The sequence below is a fragment of the Acipenser ruthenus genome, chromosome 35 (assembly GCF_902713425.1).
Source record: "Acipenser ruthenus chromosome 35, fAciRut3.2 maternal haplotype, whole genome shotgun sequence".
Lineage (NCBI taxonomy): Eukaryota > Metazoa > Chordata > Actinopteri > Acipenseriformes > Acipenseridae > Acipenser > Acipenser ruthenus.
Window position 1 is genome coordinate 955,825 of NC_081223.1, and position 21,728 is coordinate 977,552.

The following is a 21,728-nucleotide window of genomic DNA, read 5'->3' on the forward strand; positions in this document are numbered from 1 at the left end:
TTAAAGGTGTTAATTCGTATACTTCTCAGATGTTCCACGAAGCGATCAGCTAAGCGCCGTCTTGCTTCACCAATATACAGCTTGTTATATTTGATGCAGCCAATATACTATTCCTTTACTAATGCAACTAACAGTATCATGGATAGTAAATGAGGATTTTGCTCCCTTAACTACTGTGTTGCTGTGAATGTATTTACAAGTAGCACAGCGATAGTGAGTTTTTGAATAAAACAATAAAATAAATGACGTGTGCATTTTTCAAAAACTGGGTTTCCAGACACTATACTTGGAGCTCAATTAAGTGTATCGACAATAAACAGAAAGGATGCCTCGTACAAAACCAAAACACAGAATACCAACAATCGGATTCCCCGTGTTCTTACATATCATCCTCTGACCAAAAAAGTACAACACATCATACAAAGAAATTTGAGCATTCTTCAAGATGTACCTTCTACAGAAGAGACAAAAATCTAAGTGAGCATCTGGTCCACAGTATCATTCAACCCAATCTGGACAGTCCTAAGGGTATGTTTCCATGCAAAAGGTCACGCTGTGCTACTTGTAAATACATTTACAGCAACACAGTAGTTAAAACATTGAACTGTGTTGGTGTTTTGTACTGAGTTATATTACACCAATGAGAGGCATTGTACTGAAATGTCTTATACTGTACCACATTCTGTTTAGTCTAACTCATGTGTCAAAGCTGCTGAGATGTTAAGAAGCAGATAACTGTACAGTATATCCAAGTAAAATACAACAAGAATGCAGGTACACTTGTGTTTTATTATTTCAAAGTCACACTGTGGTTGTAATGTCAAATAATGTCATAAATCAGTGATACAAGTGAATACAGTGAACACTCACTAACACTAGAAAGATATCGTCAATGAAAAACTGATCAATTGTTTTCCATCATTGTACTACATTTAACTCTATCTACAACGTTATTTCTACAACTCCAAACACATTTAAGAGTACAGAATAAAAAAAAAAGTTAAGTCAGAATCAATCTGTGGAAGGGTGGTGGGCAATTCCTTCTGTGGCCTACAGAGGGTGCTGTATCTTTCATCTTGGTGTCACTTTTGTGTGTTGTCCTTTTTATCCAATGCTGGCATTCAACTCATCCAGCACAGAGCTCTTTTTAATTTTATTCCACGCTTCAGGGATTGTACCAATGCCTTGAAATTTTTTATGGAACTTATTTTCCAGCCGTGACCTGAAAGCACAGACAAACCATTTCCAATAGAGTTTTTCAGTGTTGTCTGGAGTAATGCTCCATTTATCATAAGGGTGACCACCATCTTTGTAGGTCTTAAAAGGGATATACTGGTTTTTACTGGCAGACATGAATAGCAAATTACTGCTAACTGAAGTGGTGCAAAAGTCAACAGCAAAGAGGTCTGTGCCACAGAAATGCCAGCCAGCTAAAGCTTCAGAACGATGAAATTGAACACTGTGGTCAGTATTGTGGCCAGAGATGGTGCCTATACAAATGGCTTTGCAGAAGGGGCACTGCTCCCAACACCCACTGAGCTGCTGACACAGAATTTCATTAGGTGGCTTTCTGAACATTTTCACATCAAGATGAGACTTTTTGTTTTCTTTCTCTACAATGTTAACCATCTCGTCAAGCGATGTGGCCAGTGTGTCTTTTAGGAACAGCAGGTCACTGATGTCTTCATTTTCAATGTGTTGCAAGTCATCTTTGGAGAGGTTCATGTGCGCACCAAGACCTTTACAGAACTCATCCAGCCACATGGAGGCATTGCCGTGTTTCTCTGCAACTACTGTAGTTACAATACTAGATGTGCTTAAAATGTTGCGCATCAGATCATTGAGATGAACGTTAAGCATTTCTGAGGGATTTTTATAGTTTTTGCAGTACTCTTCAACACGTTCCTTTATGAACCTTTGGAAGTAATCCTTTGGACGCTCAATATACTCCATATAGGAGTCAAAGTTCTCTTGCTCGGCGAGATGTTTCAGAATGTGATTTTCCAGGTTGGATCGGTTACCACTGAAAGCTGGATAGTTACTTTTCATTTGATCTACAATCTGGATACTGGCTTTGTCATACACTGCCTGCTTGATCGCTGGTTTGAGGTGTGTACACAGAACATGAACAAAGAATGTGACAGAAGTGGCTCCTTCACAAAAAACTTTAAAAATCTTGAAGTACTCCTCTCTGTTGCTGTCAAGATATGTTAGCAGATTGTTCGCTTTCTTGAACGCTGCATGCATCTTCGTAAACCTTTTAGCAGCTGATGTGCATAGATGGACAGACAGTTCAACTTTATAGTCAGTTGTGAATGTAATGCTCTTTGGAGACTCTTCATATTTACTAATGAATAATTCTATCTCTCTTAATATTTCATAGATAAAATTATCATTGAAATCCAACTTCTTTCTTTCTTTCTCTGTAATATATAAACTGATCATAGTCTGTATTTGTTGTGTAACTTGATCACCAGAAATCTTCAAATAGTCTTTATCAATCACTTTTACAATATTGTTCCAAAATTTCTTCAGGGTGGTTTGTGATACATGTTTGTCCGAATTGAAATGAAAGTTTTTCTTTTTTTCTGTAATCTTATTAATGATTTCCGTCTCTTTCTTGAAGTATTCCAGAAGAATGTTCTCCACTATAGCTTGTATATCAACAGCATTCTCGGGTGGCATCTCTTTGGACACTCTGACTACCCATTTGACCCACAGTGTGTCAAACTCCTTCCTCACTTTCTCTTCACTGAGTTTCTGGTTCTTTAGTGTAGAAGCCAGGACTTTACTTATTCCGAGCAATTCTGCCTCATACTTTGATTTTTGTTTGTCTAGCTCTGATCGACTTTCCTTGAGTTTGATTAATTCATGGCATTGCTTTTGAGTTTCATCAATGAGCTCTTCCTTCAGACTTTGAAATCTGTTGTGAATGTTTGCCTTCCATTTAATTAGGAGGTCTGCATTTTTCTCCTCTTTAAAGTATTTGTCTATTTCAGCTATCAGTGGTTTGTAGACTTCATCTAAATCCTTCATCAGATCTAATCTTTTCACATTTTGCACTATGTTGCTCATGATTTGGTTGTGCCATTTGTTTTGTACCTTCAGTGCATGTTTTCTCATCTGCCATGTCCACTTTGTATAATTGTCTTCTAGCTGGCTGTAAACCATCATTTCCAAAGTGTTTCTAAAACTGAAAACAAAGTTTTCTGCTAGCAGTGCATTCCAGACATCACTGATGCGTGATTTAAATTTTGATAATGTGGAAAACTTACAGTTTGACTGCCACTGTGCAATGGTGAGTAGCTTGCTCTTCAGATCCTGGACATTATGGCTGTAGGTGGGGTTGGGAGGAGCCATTGGAGGGTCTCCTTCCAGAAGATTCTTGAAGTAGAAAACCTGGGAATCCACATCAAATTGAATTATTTCATCAAACCCACTAATTTCCCGATGTTCCTCTTTTGCAGCAATGCGGGCCATTTCATCCAATCTCTCCTGGAGACGCCTTCTTCCTTCCATGTTTTTATCCCCTGCTGATGCTTCTGCAACATTTTGGTGCACAAAAATGCAGCTTGGATGAATGTCAACAGATTTCATTCTCAAGAAAGCCTGGACACAAATCTGAAGGATGTCTTGCATTTCTGATGGATTTTCTCCCATAATGTTGATCACAGTTGCATCGCCGATTCCAATAATGAAGGTAGCTAGCTCATTATCATGACTTAATGTGGTTTTATTGCTGAGCTCTGGTGACCGCAGCCCTTCTGTGTCAACTATGAGGACAAAGTCATACTTCAGCTGCTGTCTGATCTCTTCTTTCACTTCTAATAACTGCATGAACGCTCCCCGTGTGCACCTCCCTGCACTCACTGTGAACTGAAGGCCAAACATTGTGTTCAGTAGTGTGGACTTGCCAGAGCTTTGGATGCCAAGAATAGAAAGAACAAATATCTTTTTATTTTCCAGCTTGCCAATCAGTCTGTCCAGCACTGCCTGAATCCACACCAGAGGTACATGGGCTGCATCTCCATCCATCAGTTCAAGAGGGTGCCCTGAAATCAGCATTTCAGCTGCAATGTCAGGCAGAACGGCAACATACTGAAGTTCTTCGTCATTTTTTGATGCTGTGTGAATCGCTTCATACACTTGACCAGTTTCTCTCATAATATGTTGAAGTCCAAATGTAGTGGCGTTGATCTTCTCAGAGATTTTGTTCAGGTCTTTCTGCAGTTTGATTTCAAGCTCTTTGTCTTTAGCCTTACCCTTTTGTTTTAGTCGGATTTCTGTCCATGTTGAATGGTAACGATTTTCAAGCTGTGCGAGAATGTCTGTGGTGAGCTCATCCAGATATATCCTTAGCCACTGCAGCATGTACGATTTAGTTTCTCCAGAATGGGTAGGGGAAGCCAAGCACTCCAGGAAGGATCTCATGAAATCATTGAGTGGTAAAGCTTTTGACAGCTGTTTATGGCGTATGCCTATTTTGTTCTCTAGGATTTCACTTCTTTTCATTTCAATCGTTTTATTGTCTGTGCTTTGTAGTCGATACTGCTTTTTATCGTTTGCGCACCACTCATGCCATAGATTGCCTTGTAAGGGCAAAACATCCTCTTTGAGGTTTGATAATGTTTGCTCTTTTAACAGGCTCAACAGAAGCAGGGCCTGTTCATTCCCTCCTTTGCATGTTTCACTGTCTTCATCCACTCTAAATTGTTGTTGTCTTGCTATTTCTAAACAGTCTTGCAGGCTGGAAGTCTTTTTTTGAGAGGCGACACAGTGTTTGATGTTTGATACGATTTCATCAGTCAGCTCAGCTTTATTCCTGTTCTTCACCGGCAATCTCACCTTTGTCAGATCTTTCCCACGTCCAATTTTTTCCTTTCCAGCAAAGAGGCAGATCAAGGGGATGGGAGAGTCGAAGAGAGCCTTAGAAATCATCTTGGCTGTTTCATCCAGAGGATCCTCCGAAAGCAGAACTACATTGACAGAACTGACTTCCTGCAGAAACCGAAGCTGATCTGGGTGTTTGCTGCCATCCCCGTGAAGGTTCATAAAAGCCACACAGTCATTAAAAATGTCATCTTCCTTCCCTCCTGCACAGTACCAAGCAATCTCCACAACCCCATCCATGAGCAAGCAGTCTGGAGTGCTGCCTCTGCAGTGTCTGTGGAAAAACACACTGTGGTTCTGCTTGCTAATCACAGAGTTCAGGATTTGGGACTTTGAGGCTGAAGATGTTCCCAGCCTAATGAAGGACACAATTGGCACTGGTGCATTAACCATTTGACTGCTCTTGTATTTCTCAGAGGACTGCTTACTTTGCCATGACTTCTTAATGTGCCGCAGGGCCCAGAGTGGGAATTCCACTTTCCCAGTGCAGGGGTTGGGTACAAGGAGGGGCAAGGCAAACTGACATGTGGAGAGTTTTGTAAAGATATACTGCCTCAAAAAATCATTAGCACAATGGAAAACTGCCATGTGAATGTCCATAGGGTGAATGTGCGTCTCTCGACTGCTGACCTCTTCGACAGGGTCTTCGTCATCATTGAAAAAGTCGTCGCTGCTTTTTACATTATCGTTGGAATGCTGCATGTCAGATTCATTTACTCGATTTACACAAAACAAATTCCTAGCTCTGTAGTCTAGTACCATGAGCTTATAGAGATAATGAAAACACAGACTTTCTTCAGTCACTGGCTGATTAGCATTTTGTGACAGACTGTCTATAACAAGAACATCATTTTTCTTCATTTGTTTGGGGTACAACTTTTCTATCCCCAGTTTCTGAAGCAAATTCATAAATGCAGCAGCCTTTTCACTCCTTTCAGAATGAGTGCCATCGGTCTCATGTGGAATTGTAGTCTGTTGATTGTCCGTTTGCTTGGTTTCTGAGAAAGATACCTCCTGACACTGTTTTAAATACTCCAGTTCTTTTAACCTTTCTTCTGGTCTATCACCCAGTTGGGACGTATCATTAACAATGGAATTCAATTCTTCCTCAAACTTTTCCCAGTCCTGATGCTGATCAGCATAATCCACTGCGGAGGAAACCGTGGTTGAAATGTTGTTCTTCATCTGCGATTTAAAAAACTGCAGTCGTCTTCCTTTGTCCGCTGGGAAGACGTGGACTCCATCTCTGGATACAGTCAAAGCTGTCAACAGTAAGTAGGCCTGAGCTCTTGATGCATTTTGTTCTTTCAAAGAGGAGTATTTGTAGTAGGTTTTTTCCAGTTCATCCTCTAAAAATTCAATTTCTTCCCATCCCAGTAGATGATTAAATGTCTTACCTTGTGGGCTGTATCCTAAAACAGTGATTACAGAAAGTATCAGCACTTCTGCTTCTTCCTGATTGTTCTCTCTAAATGTCTGTTGCAGGGAATTCAGGGAGAGGGTTATGGTGCATGTGGCTTTTATCTTCGCAGTATGCACTGTTTCAAAAGTGTGAAGTGACAGTGTGGAATCTTGTAACTGTATTTTGGCATCATGTATGATTTTTGCCAGTTCTGAAAATTCGGAAACAGAATGGACTTTGTGCAGTTCTTTCTCAGTCTGGTAAGCCCACTGCATTATTTCAGTTCTGTTTGGGAAGTGTTTCACAGTATATAGGTGAGGCTCCATAATGAAACGCATCAGCATTCTCAAGTTGGTTCCTTGACAGTCATGTTTAACAACTTCCAATAAGAAGTCTTGAAGAACCTGATGAGAGAGACAGATTTGAATCCATATGTTGTGGGATCCTGTTTGCTTTTTCAGTTTAGTCTTGAATTCCAATAATTCAACCAAGTGCTCTTCACTTTTGGGTACAGTCCAGTCCTTCACTGACTGAATCACCGTCTCAGCCTCTCTTACAGCTGAAAGCACATTATCTCCCCACATCAGTTCCACATTCCACTTTGTGGTCATTTGATAAATTTCCATGAGTTTGTTGCTTAATCTGAAAGAGTCTTTGAACTCTTCTCTGTGAGCAGACTGGATGATTTTCCATACAGGAATGAGGCATGTTCCTCTGTCAATGACACACCAGGTTTTGTTACAGGAGACGAGAGCAGACTTCCACTGCAGGTGATTGTCGGTTTCAGCTGGGCCCCCAGTTTTACTGATGGAAAGCTGCACTTTACTCATGAGGGTTTCATTGTACTTCCCAGTGAAGGATCCTTTCAATTGTGATGTAGACGTGCTTACTCCAGCTGAACACGTCAAAGAATTTCCACTGTATCCAGCACCAACGTAGACATTCAGAGCTTCAGACATCAGGCTCTTTGTCTCTGTGAGCTCACTGCTCTTGAAGCCCTCAGCAGACGCCTTCCACCAGAACACTCCACCGAAGTGCAGAGGACCCTGGTTAGCATGCGAACCAAACCTCTCAAAGAATGCAGTAACTCGCTTTGTTAGCATGACAGAGTCTTGGCCATCGGTGTTCAACATGATGGTTTCTATCCGTTTAAGCTCATTCACAGCTGCTGTTGATAGCTTCAGTTTGTCCCTCTCAATGAAACTGGATGCCAACGGTATGTAGTTATACTTGGTATTCGAGATACAGGAGTGTTCAGACAAGAGTTTGCTGGATTCCTCGGTTTCTGTAGATTGCGTTTTTTCCGTCGTATTCTCAAAAGTCAAGCCCCAGAAGCCAGTCTTTAATGAACAGCTGAAACTGAAGCCAAGCTTTTCCATGACCTTCTGAAAGAGCGTTTGAGATCTGCAAGATGAAAATTCCTTCTGCTCGTAAAAGAAATTGTGCTCAGGCCCACGAAGTGAGAATGATTCAGGAACCTGGATGAGCTGCTCCCTTTTCTCCACCAGGTCCTCCAGATTCCCAGTTTCATACACGCCCTCCAGAGCTAGGCCTCCAGAGGCATTCCTCAAAACTTCTTCATCAGACATGCTGTGAGGTGGGGAAAGTGAGGCAGACTCTAAACTGTCAAGCTGCTTGTGTATGTTCTCTATCAGATCCTTTAGAGGTTGACCCGTAGGCACCCAGCTGTCCTTGGGCACTTCAAGAGCCGAGCGCATCTTGTCTTCCATCGCTTTCACCGTTGCATCATTTCGGTCCTTACCTCCCTTGTGCAGTTTTGCAAGCTCTACAAGTGCCTGTCTCACTTGTTCCATTCTCTTCCTTTCAGACTCCAGTCTTTGCTCCCGTTCTTTTTCGACAAGCTCTTTCCGTCTCTCCAGAATTCCCAACAGCTTCTGCAGAGCCTTTTTTTCCCATTCTTTGCGAGCATGTTTTTCCAGCGCTTCATACTCTTTGTCACCTAAATGCTGCAGTTGCTTTGAACTTACAATATTCAGCTCATCTTTTAAAACTTTTGACCAATAAATTGCATCAAGAGTGGCTTCCTGAAGTTTTTTAGCAAGATCTGTCCCCTCTGAGTCTCGAGCAGTCTTGCCTTCTGTGTTCTTTGTTTCCTACAAGATTAAAAAAAGATAGAAACAAGTCAACCCAAATAAAACTCAGGGACAGCAATAACTGATCACTGGGCAACAGCCAAGACAACCTTTAGCTAGTTTCTGGAGCTGTCAGACAGTGCTGGAGAAAAAACAACTAGAGCTTTTTGTTTTTCACAAAAACAAAAAACCATAAAATCATATTGTGATGACCTAGTCCTTGTTTTTCAAAATCTCGATATTTAAAACATTATCCAAATTATACACAATCTAGGATAGTCTGATCCTTGTCAATTACGAATGCAAGTATTTATTTAAAGTATTTTTTGTAGAACCTCCCAACTTAAACACTTTCTATACTTGCTTTATAATGATTTTTTTGTTTTATATTATGACAACTGGGTGGGGCGTTGTGACAGAGATCGAATGAGTCTTAGTGTTAGATCTCCCTCTCGACCTGTGAGAGCACGGTATACGAGGAACAGAGTACCCTTAATGAAATGGCACGACAATTTATTCCGTAGGGTAGATGGAAGTCGGTCAGTTCGGAAGGGGGCGGAGCTATGGCACCCGAGCTCAGTGACCCAGACGGTAAGCGGCGTGGCATCCGAGGACTGGAGGAGCGGATGCGCTCGTTAACCTCGGGGTCATGGGCGAGGGTATAAATAGGGGGCATGGCTTGAGTGATCTGTTCCTTTGCATATGGTTAAAACATATAACCAAGGAGCCCGAAACGTGAAATCGACCGTGAGTGTTTTGTGTCTGTGTCCTAACACTGTGTGTCTTGTGTGTTGTTGTCTCACTAAAGATTACTGAGCACGATCCGGAGCTGCAGCCGCAGGCCAGCGAAAACCCGGACTTCACCACTCACCTGTTTCACTATCGGAACTGTCTTTGTGTTTGCACCTTTTAGCACTTGAATCACGCACTGTCTTTGTGTTTGTTTTTAGTGTGGGTGTCGGAACGGGACTTTGGGGTTGCGGGTCAAACCCGTAGGATTACAACTAGAAGTGATACACGCCGCTGTATCACTTCCAGCACTATTATTATTTACAGGTTTTGCCTTGAGGCTCTGGACATTTATTAATTTAATTAAACACCCTTGCACCTGTACCAACGTCTGTCTGTGTGATTATTCTGCACTGCACTCACCTGCACGTCTTTACCACTTTGCCACAGGCATCCAGACCTTTTAGTTATGCAGTAACATGCTGGCTTGGGGAGCGAGCTACCCGGGTTCAAAACCAGGCTCCAATGGCCCCCCAGTGTAGAAAACATTAGGAATATTGGAGTTGCACCCCCCTTTGCCATCAGAACAGCCTCAATTCGTCGGGGCATGGACTTTACAAGGTGTGAAAGCTGGCCCATGTTGACTCCAATGCTTTTCAGTTGTGTCAAGTTGGCTGGTAGTGGATCTCTACTCCGAATAGCTCGTTCCATCTCATCCCACAGATGTTCAATTGGATTGAGATCTGGTGACTGGGCAGGCCACTGCAGTAAGCTGAATTCACTGTCATGTTCATGGAACCATTCCTGGACAATCCTAGCCTTGTGGCATGGGGCACGATCATGCTGAAAAAATCCATTAGCAGATGGATACACTGCTGCCATGAAGGGATGCACCTGATTGGCAATGATGTTCAGATATCCTGTGGCATTCAAATGTTGCTCCACTTATATCAAGGGGCCCAATGTGTGTCATGAAAACACATCCCACGCCATCACCAGCCTGCAATGTTAACACGCGGCATGATGGATGCATGTACTCATGTGGTTTTCTCCATACCCTAGTCCTCCCATCAGCATGAAACAGCAGGAACCAGGATTCATCAGACAAGGCAATGTTTTTCCAATCCTCCAGTGTCCAGTGTTTTTGTTCCTTAGCCCACTGCAACCGCAGTTTCTTGTGTTTTACTGAAAGAAGTGGAACTCCGTTAGGTTGTCGGCTGCCATACCCCATTCATGTCAAGGTACGACGAGTTGTATATTCTTTTATGGGTCTTTCGACACCAATGTTGTAATGGACTGTTCAATGCTAATTCGTGTCATCCTCCTTTAGCCTCTTTCATCAATGAGCTGTTTTCAACCACTGGCCTGTCGTTGGCTGGATGTCCGTTGGGTGGTGGACCATCCTTGATACACACAGGAAACTGTTGATTGTGAAACCCAGCAGCGTTGCAGTTCTGGACACTCAAACTGGCGTGCCTGGCACCTACTACCATACCCAGTTCAAAGGCACTTAAATCTTTTGTCTTGCCCATTTACCCTCTGAATGGCACACATACACAATCCATGTCTCAATTGTGTCAAGGCTTAAATTTCCTTCTTTAACCTGTCTCCCCTTCATCTACACTGATTGAAGTGGATTTAACAGGTTACATCAATAAGGGATTATAGCTTTCACCTGGACTCACCTCGTCAGTTTATTTTATGGAAAAAGCATGTGTTCCTAATGTTTTGTACACTCAGTGTGTGTGGTGTATTTATTTATATATATATATATATATATATATATATATATATATATATATATATATATAAAATTGAATTATATATTGAAATGCAACTAATTTGCTTGTTAAGGAACCTGAAAATCAATTGTTTCAATAAAGTCAGGAGTCGCAAAGGGCTTTGCAAGTAGAAGAAATTAATCTGCCCCTGTTAAAAATCCACATAAAAATTAGATGGCAAAAACAAACTGCAGTGAAAATGCACTGCATCCTCTATTTTCTTTGTTAAAATACATCCCCGGAGCCAGCATCGCAGCCGTTGTGTGTGCTGATGCGCTGGGGAGGCAAAATAAGCTGATCCCTGGAGCCAGCATTACACTTCAGCCATTAACACCAGACAGAAGGATATCTACATCAGATAGAAAGCAACACAAATGGATGGAGATGCAAATGGATCACATTAGTTTACTGTAAAGCTACATCTTAGTTGGTGCTCATCTTGGCGAAAGCAGAGTTCAAATCAGCATGAAGTTTAACATCTACTCATGTAAAGGAAATCACCTTTTGAAAGTCAGACTGATACTGCCTTGCCATCTATTTTTGTTTCAATGTTGGACAGCAAGGCAGAAAACTGGAAGAGAAAGGTTTGTTTGTCTGACTTAGCAACAGTAACTAGGGTAGGCGATTTGTATTTAGCATGCAGTGAGAGGTCCTCCCTTTATTACCTTGTGAGAGTCTGCTTCATCATGTTGTTCTCCTCGTTCATTCTCCGCTTTCTCCATTGGTCCAGTGGCCTCTTCATCCAGGATTACTAGTAAAAAAAAAAAAAAAAAAAGGCAGCTTGAATCAGTGACGCTGGAACTGTACAGTATTTTGTAATAAAGGATTAGGGTGACCATTACGTGGAGTGAGCAGAGCAGTGAAGTAGCAAGGCAAAGAGAACACCAGGTGAGCAGCAGTCTTCTGGATGAGCTGGAGCAGACGGGTGGTGGAAGCAAGGAAGCCTATTTTTGTAATGATTATTATTTTCTTCCTCCCCAAAGTTGCTCATAAACTCATAAATTGGTAGATGCCCATGGGACGGTGTACCAAAAACGAATGTCGGTCACATTTGCGGAGATTGTTAACGTCTACGTATCGAAAACCACTTCTTGCAGAGTTCTGAAACCTGCCATACGTCCTTAGGCATAGTCCAGCATTAACTGTTGATCATAAGAAGCTGACTGGTTTTGTGGTATGGCGGCCATGTTGGATAATACCATAAAAATACAGTAAAATGTAAAATCACCAAAAAACAAACACCTTCTCGGAAAGTGCTTATTCGATTGAAACGAAAATTGCTATACATGATCCAAGTGTGGTTGATATTTTGCTTGATCGATGGAAGTTGCTATGGTAAAAGACATGGCGGCTACATTGGAGAACATCAACATACAAAACTGGCTTAGAAAACATTTGTCTCTGAAACCACTAGTCCAATTGAAACAGAAATTGCCACACATGATCTTAGTGTGGTTGTCTAAAAAGTTCAAGGGAAGTTGCTACAATAAAAAACATGACGGCCACTTTGCATGACATCAACTTACAAAACTAGATAACTCCTTGTAGAGTGTAGATAGGGACACAGTTACTATGGGACTGTGACCAGGATGGCTTTGCAGGGGTGATGTCAGACCAGAAATACACTCCACAAAAGGACTGGTAGGTGAAAACTGAGCCGTGGCGCTCAGTATATTTATTAAATAGAAAATAAAAGATTTAAACAAACAAGGCACGTTGGCCAAACAAATACAGATAAATAAATGTTTTTAGCCAGCACGTATAGCAATTGTTTACTCTCTCAGACTTATGTTACTATCCTCCGACACTCAACTTTGAGCGCAGAGAGCTGCAGGCTTTTATATTCTGGCCGAGGGGTTAACTAGCTATTAATTAATTACCTTATTACCCCTCAGCCATAGTCTGCACGAGATTAATAAGGATACGCGACCGTCAGATAGTAATATAATCAGTAACGCATCCTCAAAGTTTTTTTAAATGAAATACAAAACACGGCTTTTCGCCAACATATATAAATGTAAATCATAACATAAACAAAGGGACGGGACACTCCACCACACATGCCCCTCCTTGTGCGCAGCAAACATTGCCCTTTTAGGCCACCTACCCCCTTAGTCCCGGTTCACAGTCCCAGCCCAGTAACAGGGGAAGCAACGGGCTAAAAGGTGGCGGCCACGGTGGGAGGTCCTTCTCCCACCCCAACAGCTGTAGCAGCCAGGCTGACTGCACATGGGCCGGCTCCTCTAGCCAAGGTAATCCCGGCAGCCGAACGGCTGCTTGGGGGGTGGTCTCCTGACCTCCCTCCTTCCTAGCCGGCAGTTCACTCTTTCGGGGCTCCGACCACACTATCTCGGGCAGCGGAAGTGCTGCTGGGGAAGGTGGTCCCCTGACCTCCTCTTCACAACCAGTGGCTCCCTAGCTGACAGTGGAAAGGCTGTCAGCTTATCGACTGGCAGCAGAGCCATTAATGGTTTCTGGGCTGGCTCCTCCAGCCCCAGCACTTCCCCCAGAGCTGGCGGTGACCCCAGGCGACGACAGCAGTGGGCCCTCAGGAGGTGAACTCAGGAGGTGGATCACCTGGCCAGAGGTAGCAGCGGGGAGCTCCACTTCTCCCTTGTACCCTGTAACTGGTGGCTCCACTGGCGATGTGGAGCAGCAGGCAACCCGAGGCAATGCATGGCAGGCATCCTTGGGCAGAGCGAGGCAGAGAAGTGTGTGTGTGAGCGCGCATTTTCTTTCAAATGTGCGTCTATTTTTCAATATTTTACACAGCAAAAATCAAAGCAGATATTATTATTAATAATAATAATAATAATAATAATACTACACTTACTACTAGTAGTTGTATGTAATGGCACTCATTCACTGATATTCAAAACGAAACAGTAGTACAACACTTATTAGGCTTCCAAGCAGAATGGCCGGTAAGCCTATTGCAAGGATTTTTATTATTATTATTATTATTATTTTCTTCCTCCTCCAAAAAAAAAGTTACAAATGCCAATACCTTTTGAACCGCTGCACCAAAACTCACGAAAATTTGGCTTGAATGTAGAGGACTATGGGACGTTGTGCCGTGGTAAATATGGCAGTAAAATTCATGTTCGTCCCAGCACAAAAAAAAAATGCAAAATAAGAGATACTGATCAATTTTTTTTATTATTATTTAGCACTCAAAAAGATAAAAGGCAAAGAACATTAATGACTGCTACTGCTGCTCCTGATACCGGGAACCTTTGCTTGAACCAGCCCATCAACATCTGGAGCAAATGACTGGGCTGAGAATATCTTGAGTATTGAGTTAAGTTGAGAATAACATTTTGATTTGTTGATGTTCATGACGAAGAAAGATGGCAGCTTCTCAGGACACACTATTTCAGCAGCATTTCTTCAAAACTCTCCATCAGAAAATGGTTTTGAAGAAACAGCTATTTTGTGAGCAATCACATGGCTTGCCTTAACAGCAGCATTACTTCTGCTACAAGCATTAGTAATCAACTGCTGGTTTGACTGTGCTAATTCAGAGTATTTATCTTTACGTACTGTTCCTGCATATGCATCATGTTTCTTGCCATGGTTTGCTTCACAGTGTCTTTTAATGTTGTATTATTTCACAACAGACACATGTTGCTTACAAATAAAAGCACATTGGCTTTCCATTCATGCCCTCAAAGAAAGTATTCCTGTCTGCAAGTTAAATCAGTACTAAAACGATCTAGCACAGCCACCTCGCTTCACCCTGCTGCTTACCTTTACACAGTTGTAATTTTAGACCGAATAGCCACGTTCTCTATAAGTTTTGACTCTGTACTAATATAAGTTATTGAATGGGACAAATAACATGACAGCAAACATGCTGCATACATTGCCTTTATTAAAGTATACCAAATGCCCTTGGGTAAACGAGCTTTGGGTAGGGTGACCCGATTTTTCACTCTTGCTAACTGGACACTCAGTTGGGCCGGGGAGGATAGAAACCTCGTTTAAATGAACAACTGCACGACGCAAACTACGTATCTTCTGTAGATAGGCTTTTTTATTTTCTTCCTTCACCTCCCTGTGTGCATTACACTTGGGCAAAAACAAAAATATGTATATTAGAATGCACTTTGATTTTGTTTTTTGTTTTTTGAATTACCTGCTGCACTGTACGTAGCAGGTGGGACAAACAGTCAGTGCTGCATTGTTTAGGTTGCAAAAATCTAGCTTTCAGCATTAGACGTAAAATACCAGAAATGGACGACAAAGCAAAACAAGCAGAGTACATTTCGGCTGAGGATCGTGTCAAGTCATTTCCCAAAGAAACTGTACATGCAAATGGAGGTAATTGTATTGCACATCTTGTAATGGGACTTCAAGAAAATACGACTTGGCTTCAGAATCACACAGTAAAACCAAAGGCTACTACAGAGGCTGCTGAACAAAGTAAAACAGCTTTCAGAAAACAAACTGGAAAGTCAGCGCAGACAAAAAATGTATTCCTGTGTCGGTTGTACCCAGGTAAATCAGCACTATAGGTACAAGCACGTTTTCTTATGTTGACTCGGTACAGATAAAATAAATTCCTGTATGGGACAAATAACATGACAACGAACGTGCTGCATATATGGACCTTAAAAAAAGAATGTCAGATACCTTTGGGTAGGTGAGTTTTGGGACTGTTTCTAATTGATTTACACATCTGTATAGCTTGGCAAAGCTTTGCCTTACATTTCCGACCAATTCAGTGAATGCAGACGTGCAGTCTCAGTGTATGGGCAAATCCAATCCAGACAGAGAATGTCGACAGCAACTGTTGGAAGATATTGCTTGCCCTTTAACAAATGACATCACTCTGTTTAATTGAGTACCACAATTTTTAGGCTTTTATAGTGCTATGAGATATTATCTAGGTGTGTCTAGGAAATGTTTAAACGGGTCTGCAAAATCCTAACGGGATGATTTGGCTATGCGCATACAACATCCTTTTTGTCGAGGACATAACCGTAGAACTCCTTGCAGCGCATGCTGAAATAAATTTTTCCTTTTGAGCTTCGATTCACAGTAACAACAACAACAACTCAGATCGACAAAGTTGCCACGCTTACAACCAGAACAGTGAAGAAACATCGCAGTTGCCCATGGTATACCCTCGAACTTCAACTGCTTAAGTCTGTCTGCCACAAGTCTGAGTGCAAATGGATTAACAGTTCAGAGAGCTTTGGATCAAATACCTCTATAGCTACAGGTGTGCACTAACAGCTGCCAGGGTGAAGTACTTATCTGAGATCATTTCCTGAAAAGATTTCCCTGAATGAGGGCTACATACAAGACTGGCTTTTTTGGCAGTCTCAAATAATAATAATAAATTAGAACTGCCAGGCAGTTTTACGGCTCCCAAGCCCCAGTATATGTACCCATCTAAGCGTGTTTAGTTCTCAATATGCCAAGTTTAAAATCAGCAACTTCAATAGTTCCACAGAAGATTTTGAAAGTTTTTTTTTTTTTTTTTTTTTTTTTTTTTAAATGCATCAGGCAGCCATCTTGTGTAATGGACAAATGCCATTTTTGAAAATGTACGTTTTATCGACACAGGCACGATGGTTTTCAAGTTTGGAGTTAATCAAGTGAACCATTTTTAAACTGAAGTAGTTTTAAATACAAGAAAACGTACGCATGGCAGTCATATTGTTTCACGAAACATAACCATTAACATATTTGTATTCCGCTGTCACTGGATCGATGCCTACCAAGTTTGGAGTCTGTTGGTCAGACGGTTTTAAAATAAAAGCAGTCTGCTGTTAAGGGCGCGTGTCGGTGAAATTTGTGGCAGTCACTTTACGATTGAATTGTATCACAGCAACTTCTGCTTTGCAAGCAGGTTTGGATGCTGATAATATCTGCCAAGTGTCAGATCAATCACTTCAACGGTTCCAAAGAAGATTGTGAGGTTTCAAGAAGAAATTGCGTCATACAGCCATTTTGGTTTAACACCAGTTTAAGTCAGTTGTATTGCTAGTGTCAAGGATGATGATCATTTGTCAACCGAGGCAGTTTTAAATTTTAGATGTAAACGTACACCTGACGGCCATTTTGTTTTATAAAACATCACCATTATGACTGAGTTGTATTCCACTGTTACTGGGACAATAACTACCAAGTTTGGAGTTTGTTGGTCAAACAGTGTTCAAATAGCAGCAGTTTGCAGCTAAGGGCACGTTTCGCTAAAGTTTGTGGCAGCCATTTTGACATTGATGCGGGTTTGTATGCTGATGATACATCACGTCACCGGTTCCCAAGAAGATTTGGGTCAACAGCTGTTTTCATGTTGCTTTCGGTGGTCCCTCCTACTCCTGCGAAACTTCTCTGCCCATTTTGCAGATTGGAAATGGCTAGTTTTGGTTTCGTGATAAAGAAAATGCGATATGGAATTAGTGATATTGCAGCAAAAACACTGTTTCGTAAGAGCACTCGGGGTTTGCTTTGGTTCGGCACAAGGTAAGCTTGCATCTGTTTTCATGGATGTATAACTGCGCTTCTTCCCATGGCATGACAAACTGCCAGTTTCATTTTTAGCTTCCAGTAGAAAATAGTTTTTTTCTGATTGACCGTTGTTTATTGTTACATTGAGTATTTTCTAATTGAGCGCAATGTAATAGAGAAGTTCACAAATGTAAAAAAGAAATGCAAGACATATAAAAAGGCAGGCAGGGAGGGATGCAAGATGTGAAACTAGAGATAAAACAATTCAAATAAAAACAAATCAGTTTATTGCGATATTGACTTCAATCTTTCTTTCACTCTAAAGAATTACTCGGATACAAGCAACGCGACTAGCTCGATTGTTAACAGGTTTATTGCGCTGTATCCCGGGATTGTAATTTAAAGAGAGCCCCTTTTAATGCACACATGAGAATTCATACTTCAAGTCGTTTTGCTATTTGTTAAGTTTCACAAGCCGTGTGTATCCAGACAGGATAGCATTATGATGAAATCAGCTGTGTGCAGTGACTATCCTCCTCACAGTGAGAGGAAAGCTGCCAGCTTTCATTAGGGAATGTACACTGTAAAAAAATGTCCGTAAATTCAAACGGTAAAATTCTGGTAAACAGTGAAGGTAAATTGCCTTCTCAAACTGACAATTTACCTTAAATTTAACAGCAAATTACCTTCATACTAAAAACATTTCGTTAAAAAAAAAAAAAGACAAACAAATTTCCGTTGTTTTAACAGACCACATCTTTTGACGGTTAAATACTGTAGATATTACATCTAATTACGTTAAAAATGGAATCCCAGGATCCATTGCAGGGCTGATTGAATATAGCATTGTTTTAACTGTGTTATTGTATGTTAAATGTGTTCTGCGGCTGCACAATTAAATGTAAAATTACTAGTCCTTTGTGTTCCCTCACCATTTTATGTGTTTTGTTCATGGTTTACAATCCTTAATTTAATTTTCAGGAATGTATGAAATATACACGACAGATTTTTACATACAAAATATAATAGAAATATAAACACAGAAATACAATAAGCAATATAAACACATAGAAATACAATAAGCAACAAACAAAAATAAAGATAAATACAGCAAGGCATTTTTTTTTAGCAGATTATTTGGGACTTACTTTGAAATACGCTTTTGACCCTCTCCGACTTACTTACCAGAAGTTGCATAATGTTACCAGCAACTGTTGCTCGCTTCACACAGGTGTTTTGTACAGCAATATATCCCTGTACATTGTTGGATCCATAATCTTCGTTAAGATTAGATCAAAAGGGTTAAAATAGGTTTAATACATTTGCTACACTCCTCATTATACAATCGAATACGTTGCAATGCCCTGCTGTTCATTTAATAAATTAACATAATACACTCATCTTCTCTCAATATTTCATATGGAAATCAAACATTAGAAATCGAATCATAATTGAAACATTGTACTTGAATATATTTTAATAACCCTGTTTCTATTGTCCTCGTCACGGGCGTGACTTCACGATTTAAGAAATAATTCCTGAATAAAAAACAAAAAGAAACTTCTCACTTAAATATTAACAGACAAAAAACAGTACCAAGTTATAATTTAAAAGAAATATGTTCTTCAATGAGAAATAAACTGAAGTATTTATGTAATCTGATCCCTGGATAAGGGCGTCTGCTAAGAAATAAATAAAAATAATTATACAAGTTTCCAGAATATTTTCTGCACACTCCTCACAACACTGTCAGTAGGTCCGTTTTTTGTAAAAAAAAAAAAAAAAAAATAAAACAAACAAACAAACAAAAAAACAAACAAAAAAAAAAAACAGAGATGACGTTTAAAACGGCCGATCCACACTAGACGCGACCGAGCTGCTGCTTAAATTTACAGAGGGGACACGAAATATTCCAGTGACTGCAAAAAACTGTGCCCCTGGAGGAAATGGTGCCCCCTTGTTTATTGAAAGCAAATGCACAGCAGAATGACACAAACCTGTTTAGAATGCAGGTGAGAGAGACACACACTGAATTTTTGGCAAGCTCCTGCTTAATTTACAGAGGGGACACGAAATATTCCAGTGACTGCAAAAAACTGTGCCCATGGAAAAAAAATGGTGCACCTTGTTTATTGAGTGCACCATTTTGATGGCAAACAAAAAATTATAATCTCCTTTCAAGTTCAACATTTCTGTTATTGGTTTATCTGTGTGTGCGTGTGTGTGCGACAGTTATGAAAAGCTGTCAGGAATTAAATTGCTTACAAATAAATAAGTAAATAAACATTTAGAAGATTGTACTGCATTGAACCGAATTATAAAATAACTGGATTAATTTACACGTAGTAGATTACCTCTGTAGTAATAATAATCAATAAATATAAACGAGAGTGTTTGAATGTGTTTATTGTGCTCTGTGAACCATACTGGTACAATTCGTCACAAGACTTCATTTAATTACCGTTGCGTTTTGTTGTTGTTTTTCTTAATTCTTAGCAGACGCCCTCTCAGGGCGACTTACAGTTGTCACAAAATATACATATTTCACAATGCAGTAAGAGCAGATAAAATATACAATAAACTTCAGAGCAACTTTTACTAAAATATATACATGTACAGTTCGATAATCACAATATAGTAAGAGTACATACAATACTTCCGTCCTAATAAGAGTAAGTAACTAGCTCATTTATACACATTTCAAGAAACTATATATATATATAGTTGCTGTTATTGTATTTAAACAATCTATTCTGGATGTAGAATCGCCGAAATCACAAGCTTATACAAACATTTTCCGTCCAGAAGCAATAAACTCGCTCCCGTTTGCAGCAGACCGCACGTTCACGTTGCAGCAGGCGCTGCTCTATCTAGTGGATTACAATGACAGGTTACGCGCTTTGCGTCGTGAGCGAGGAATCATACGCTCCCGTTGGCAGATCGCAAGCTTTGTTGCAAGCGCATGCGCACATCCACCGGGGACACATGAATCCTAGGGGGCACTGTATTCGTCGTAACACCCCATTAGCATGGGTGTCTAACATGTTTTCAAGTCTGATCTGTGTCACGTTAGAGACCAGCACTATTTATAATGTGTTAATAGACCTATTAAACGTGTTCAATAGAATGAAAGCATTTTAGTGCCGAAGATTAATGCATTTACTTTAAAGACATCTAAAAAGGACAGCATATCTGATTTGCAATATGTAGTTAATACGTGGTCTTGTTGCTTTGAATCTTACATAAATATTTAACGTTTGTGACGCTGTGTCTTATTCCTTATGAATCTCACTTGGTCTGTGCATATTTTGATAGTGAAATGCAAACAAAATGACGATTCTGTATATATTTAAATATTGCCCGAAGGTGCCTCCCCTCCTTCATTCCAGCGTCTCTGATTACAGAGAAGAGCAGTTCTAAAAACAATGAAGTTAGTAGTAAAAAAGAGAAAATCCAAATAAGAAATACGGTCAATAATTACGTTTGAGAGCGATTTCAACGCACAGTTCAACGTTTCAAATAAGAGCAATTACAAAAAACCGTGAATACGGGAGTAAAATCAAGTACAAGATACAGAAAATAGTTATAACTGAGAGCAGTAGGAGCTTAAATTGTCTGAAACTCGTTATGCATTCAATTTGTTTTTGTTTTTTTAAACAAAGAAACTAAGCCCACTTTCCTCTTCCTTTCTGAACCCACAATCACATATTTTAATTAGCTACCAATCAAAGAGAACTGCCCGTCTGTAGTACTATACACATTACAATTCATTATTATAGAGTTTTTAAATGAACATTATAAAGTTAATGTTGGTTAAACCCAACAGATTTCTAACCTGTGCTGTAAAAGCAGGAGCTGGAAGGAGGATGTCAGCTCAGTCCGGTTGTGCAGAGGCGAGTGAAACTAAACTGTCAGCTTTATACTGTTAGTCAGCGAGGTGGCGGTAGAGGCACATGACCCTGGTACGTGGGCGTGGAAATTTACTCAGGCCACGCTAGATTAGCAATTTCGTTTTCTAAGAAAACACGTGAATAAATGGCAGTACAGATATAAACACAAACAACAGCTGCAGTATTAGTTAATGAAAATAAATGTCACCGTTTTAAACCGTGTAAATGCCACAAGCAGTACTGATATATTATTAAACACGAATAACAGTTAAAGTATTGTGTTCTACAAACTACGTAAGTGCATGCACAGTGAGTAACACATGAGATCCGTGAGTGAGAATAGAAATAATAAGTACACACTTATTGAGCGTATAGAGCAGGCAATGAAACGCCAATACCGTTACAGTAAAATACAGCTGCAGTAAAGGATCATGGTAGAAATGTACACACTTTCAATTACTACATCACTCATTATTAACGT

General features: G+C 40.4%; 1 protein-coding gene across 1 annotated transcript; it reads right to left on the bottom strand.

Moving 5' to 3' along the window:
* Positions 1-769: 769 nt before the first annotated feature.
* LOC117395233 (interferon-induced very large GTPase 1-like) lies at positions 770-21,281 on the bottom strand. Its single transcript, XM_059007607.1, has 3 exons — positions 21,193-21,281; positions 11,561-11,646; positions 770-8,406 (listed from the first exon to the last, which is right to left on the bottom strand). The coding sequence occupies exons 2-3, from the start codon at positions 11,615-11,617 to the stop codon at positions 1,105-1,107; spliced, it is 7,359 nt and encodes a 2,452-aa protein (XP_058863590.1). The 5' UTR covers positions 11,618-11,646; positions 21,193-21,281; the 3' UTR covers positions 770-1,104.
* Between the last annotated feature and the right edge of the window lie 447 nt (positions 21,282-21,728).

Excerpts from the sequence above, each read along its gene's own strand:
- LOC117395233 (XM_059007607.1), bottom strand. The coding sequence starts at position 11,617 with ATGGAGAAAGCGGAGAATGAACGAGGAGAACAACATGATGAAGCAGAC. Across the intron at positions 8,407-11,560 it reads ATGAAGCAGACTCTCACAAG|GAAACAAAGAACACAGAAGG; the intron begins GTAATAAAGGGA and ends TTAATCTTGTAG.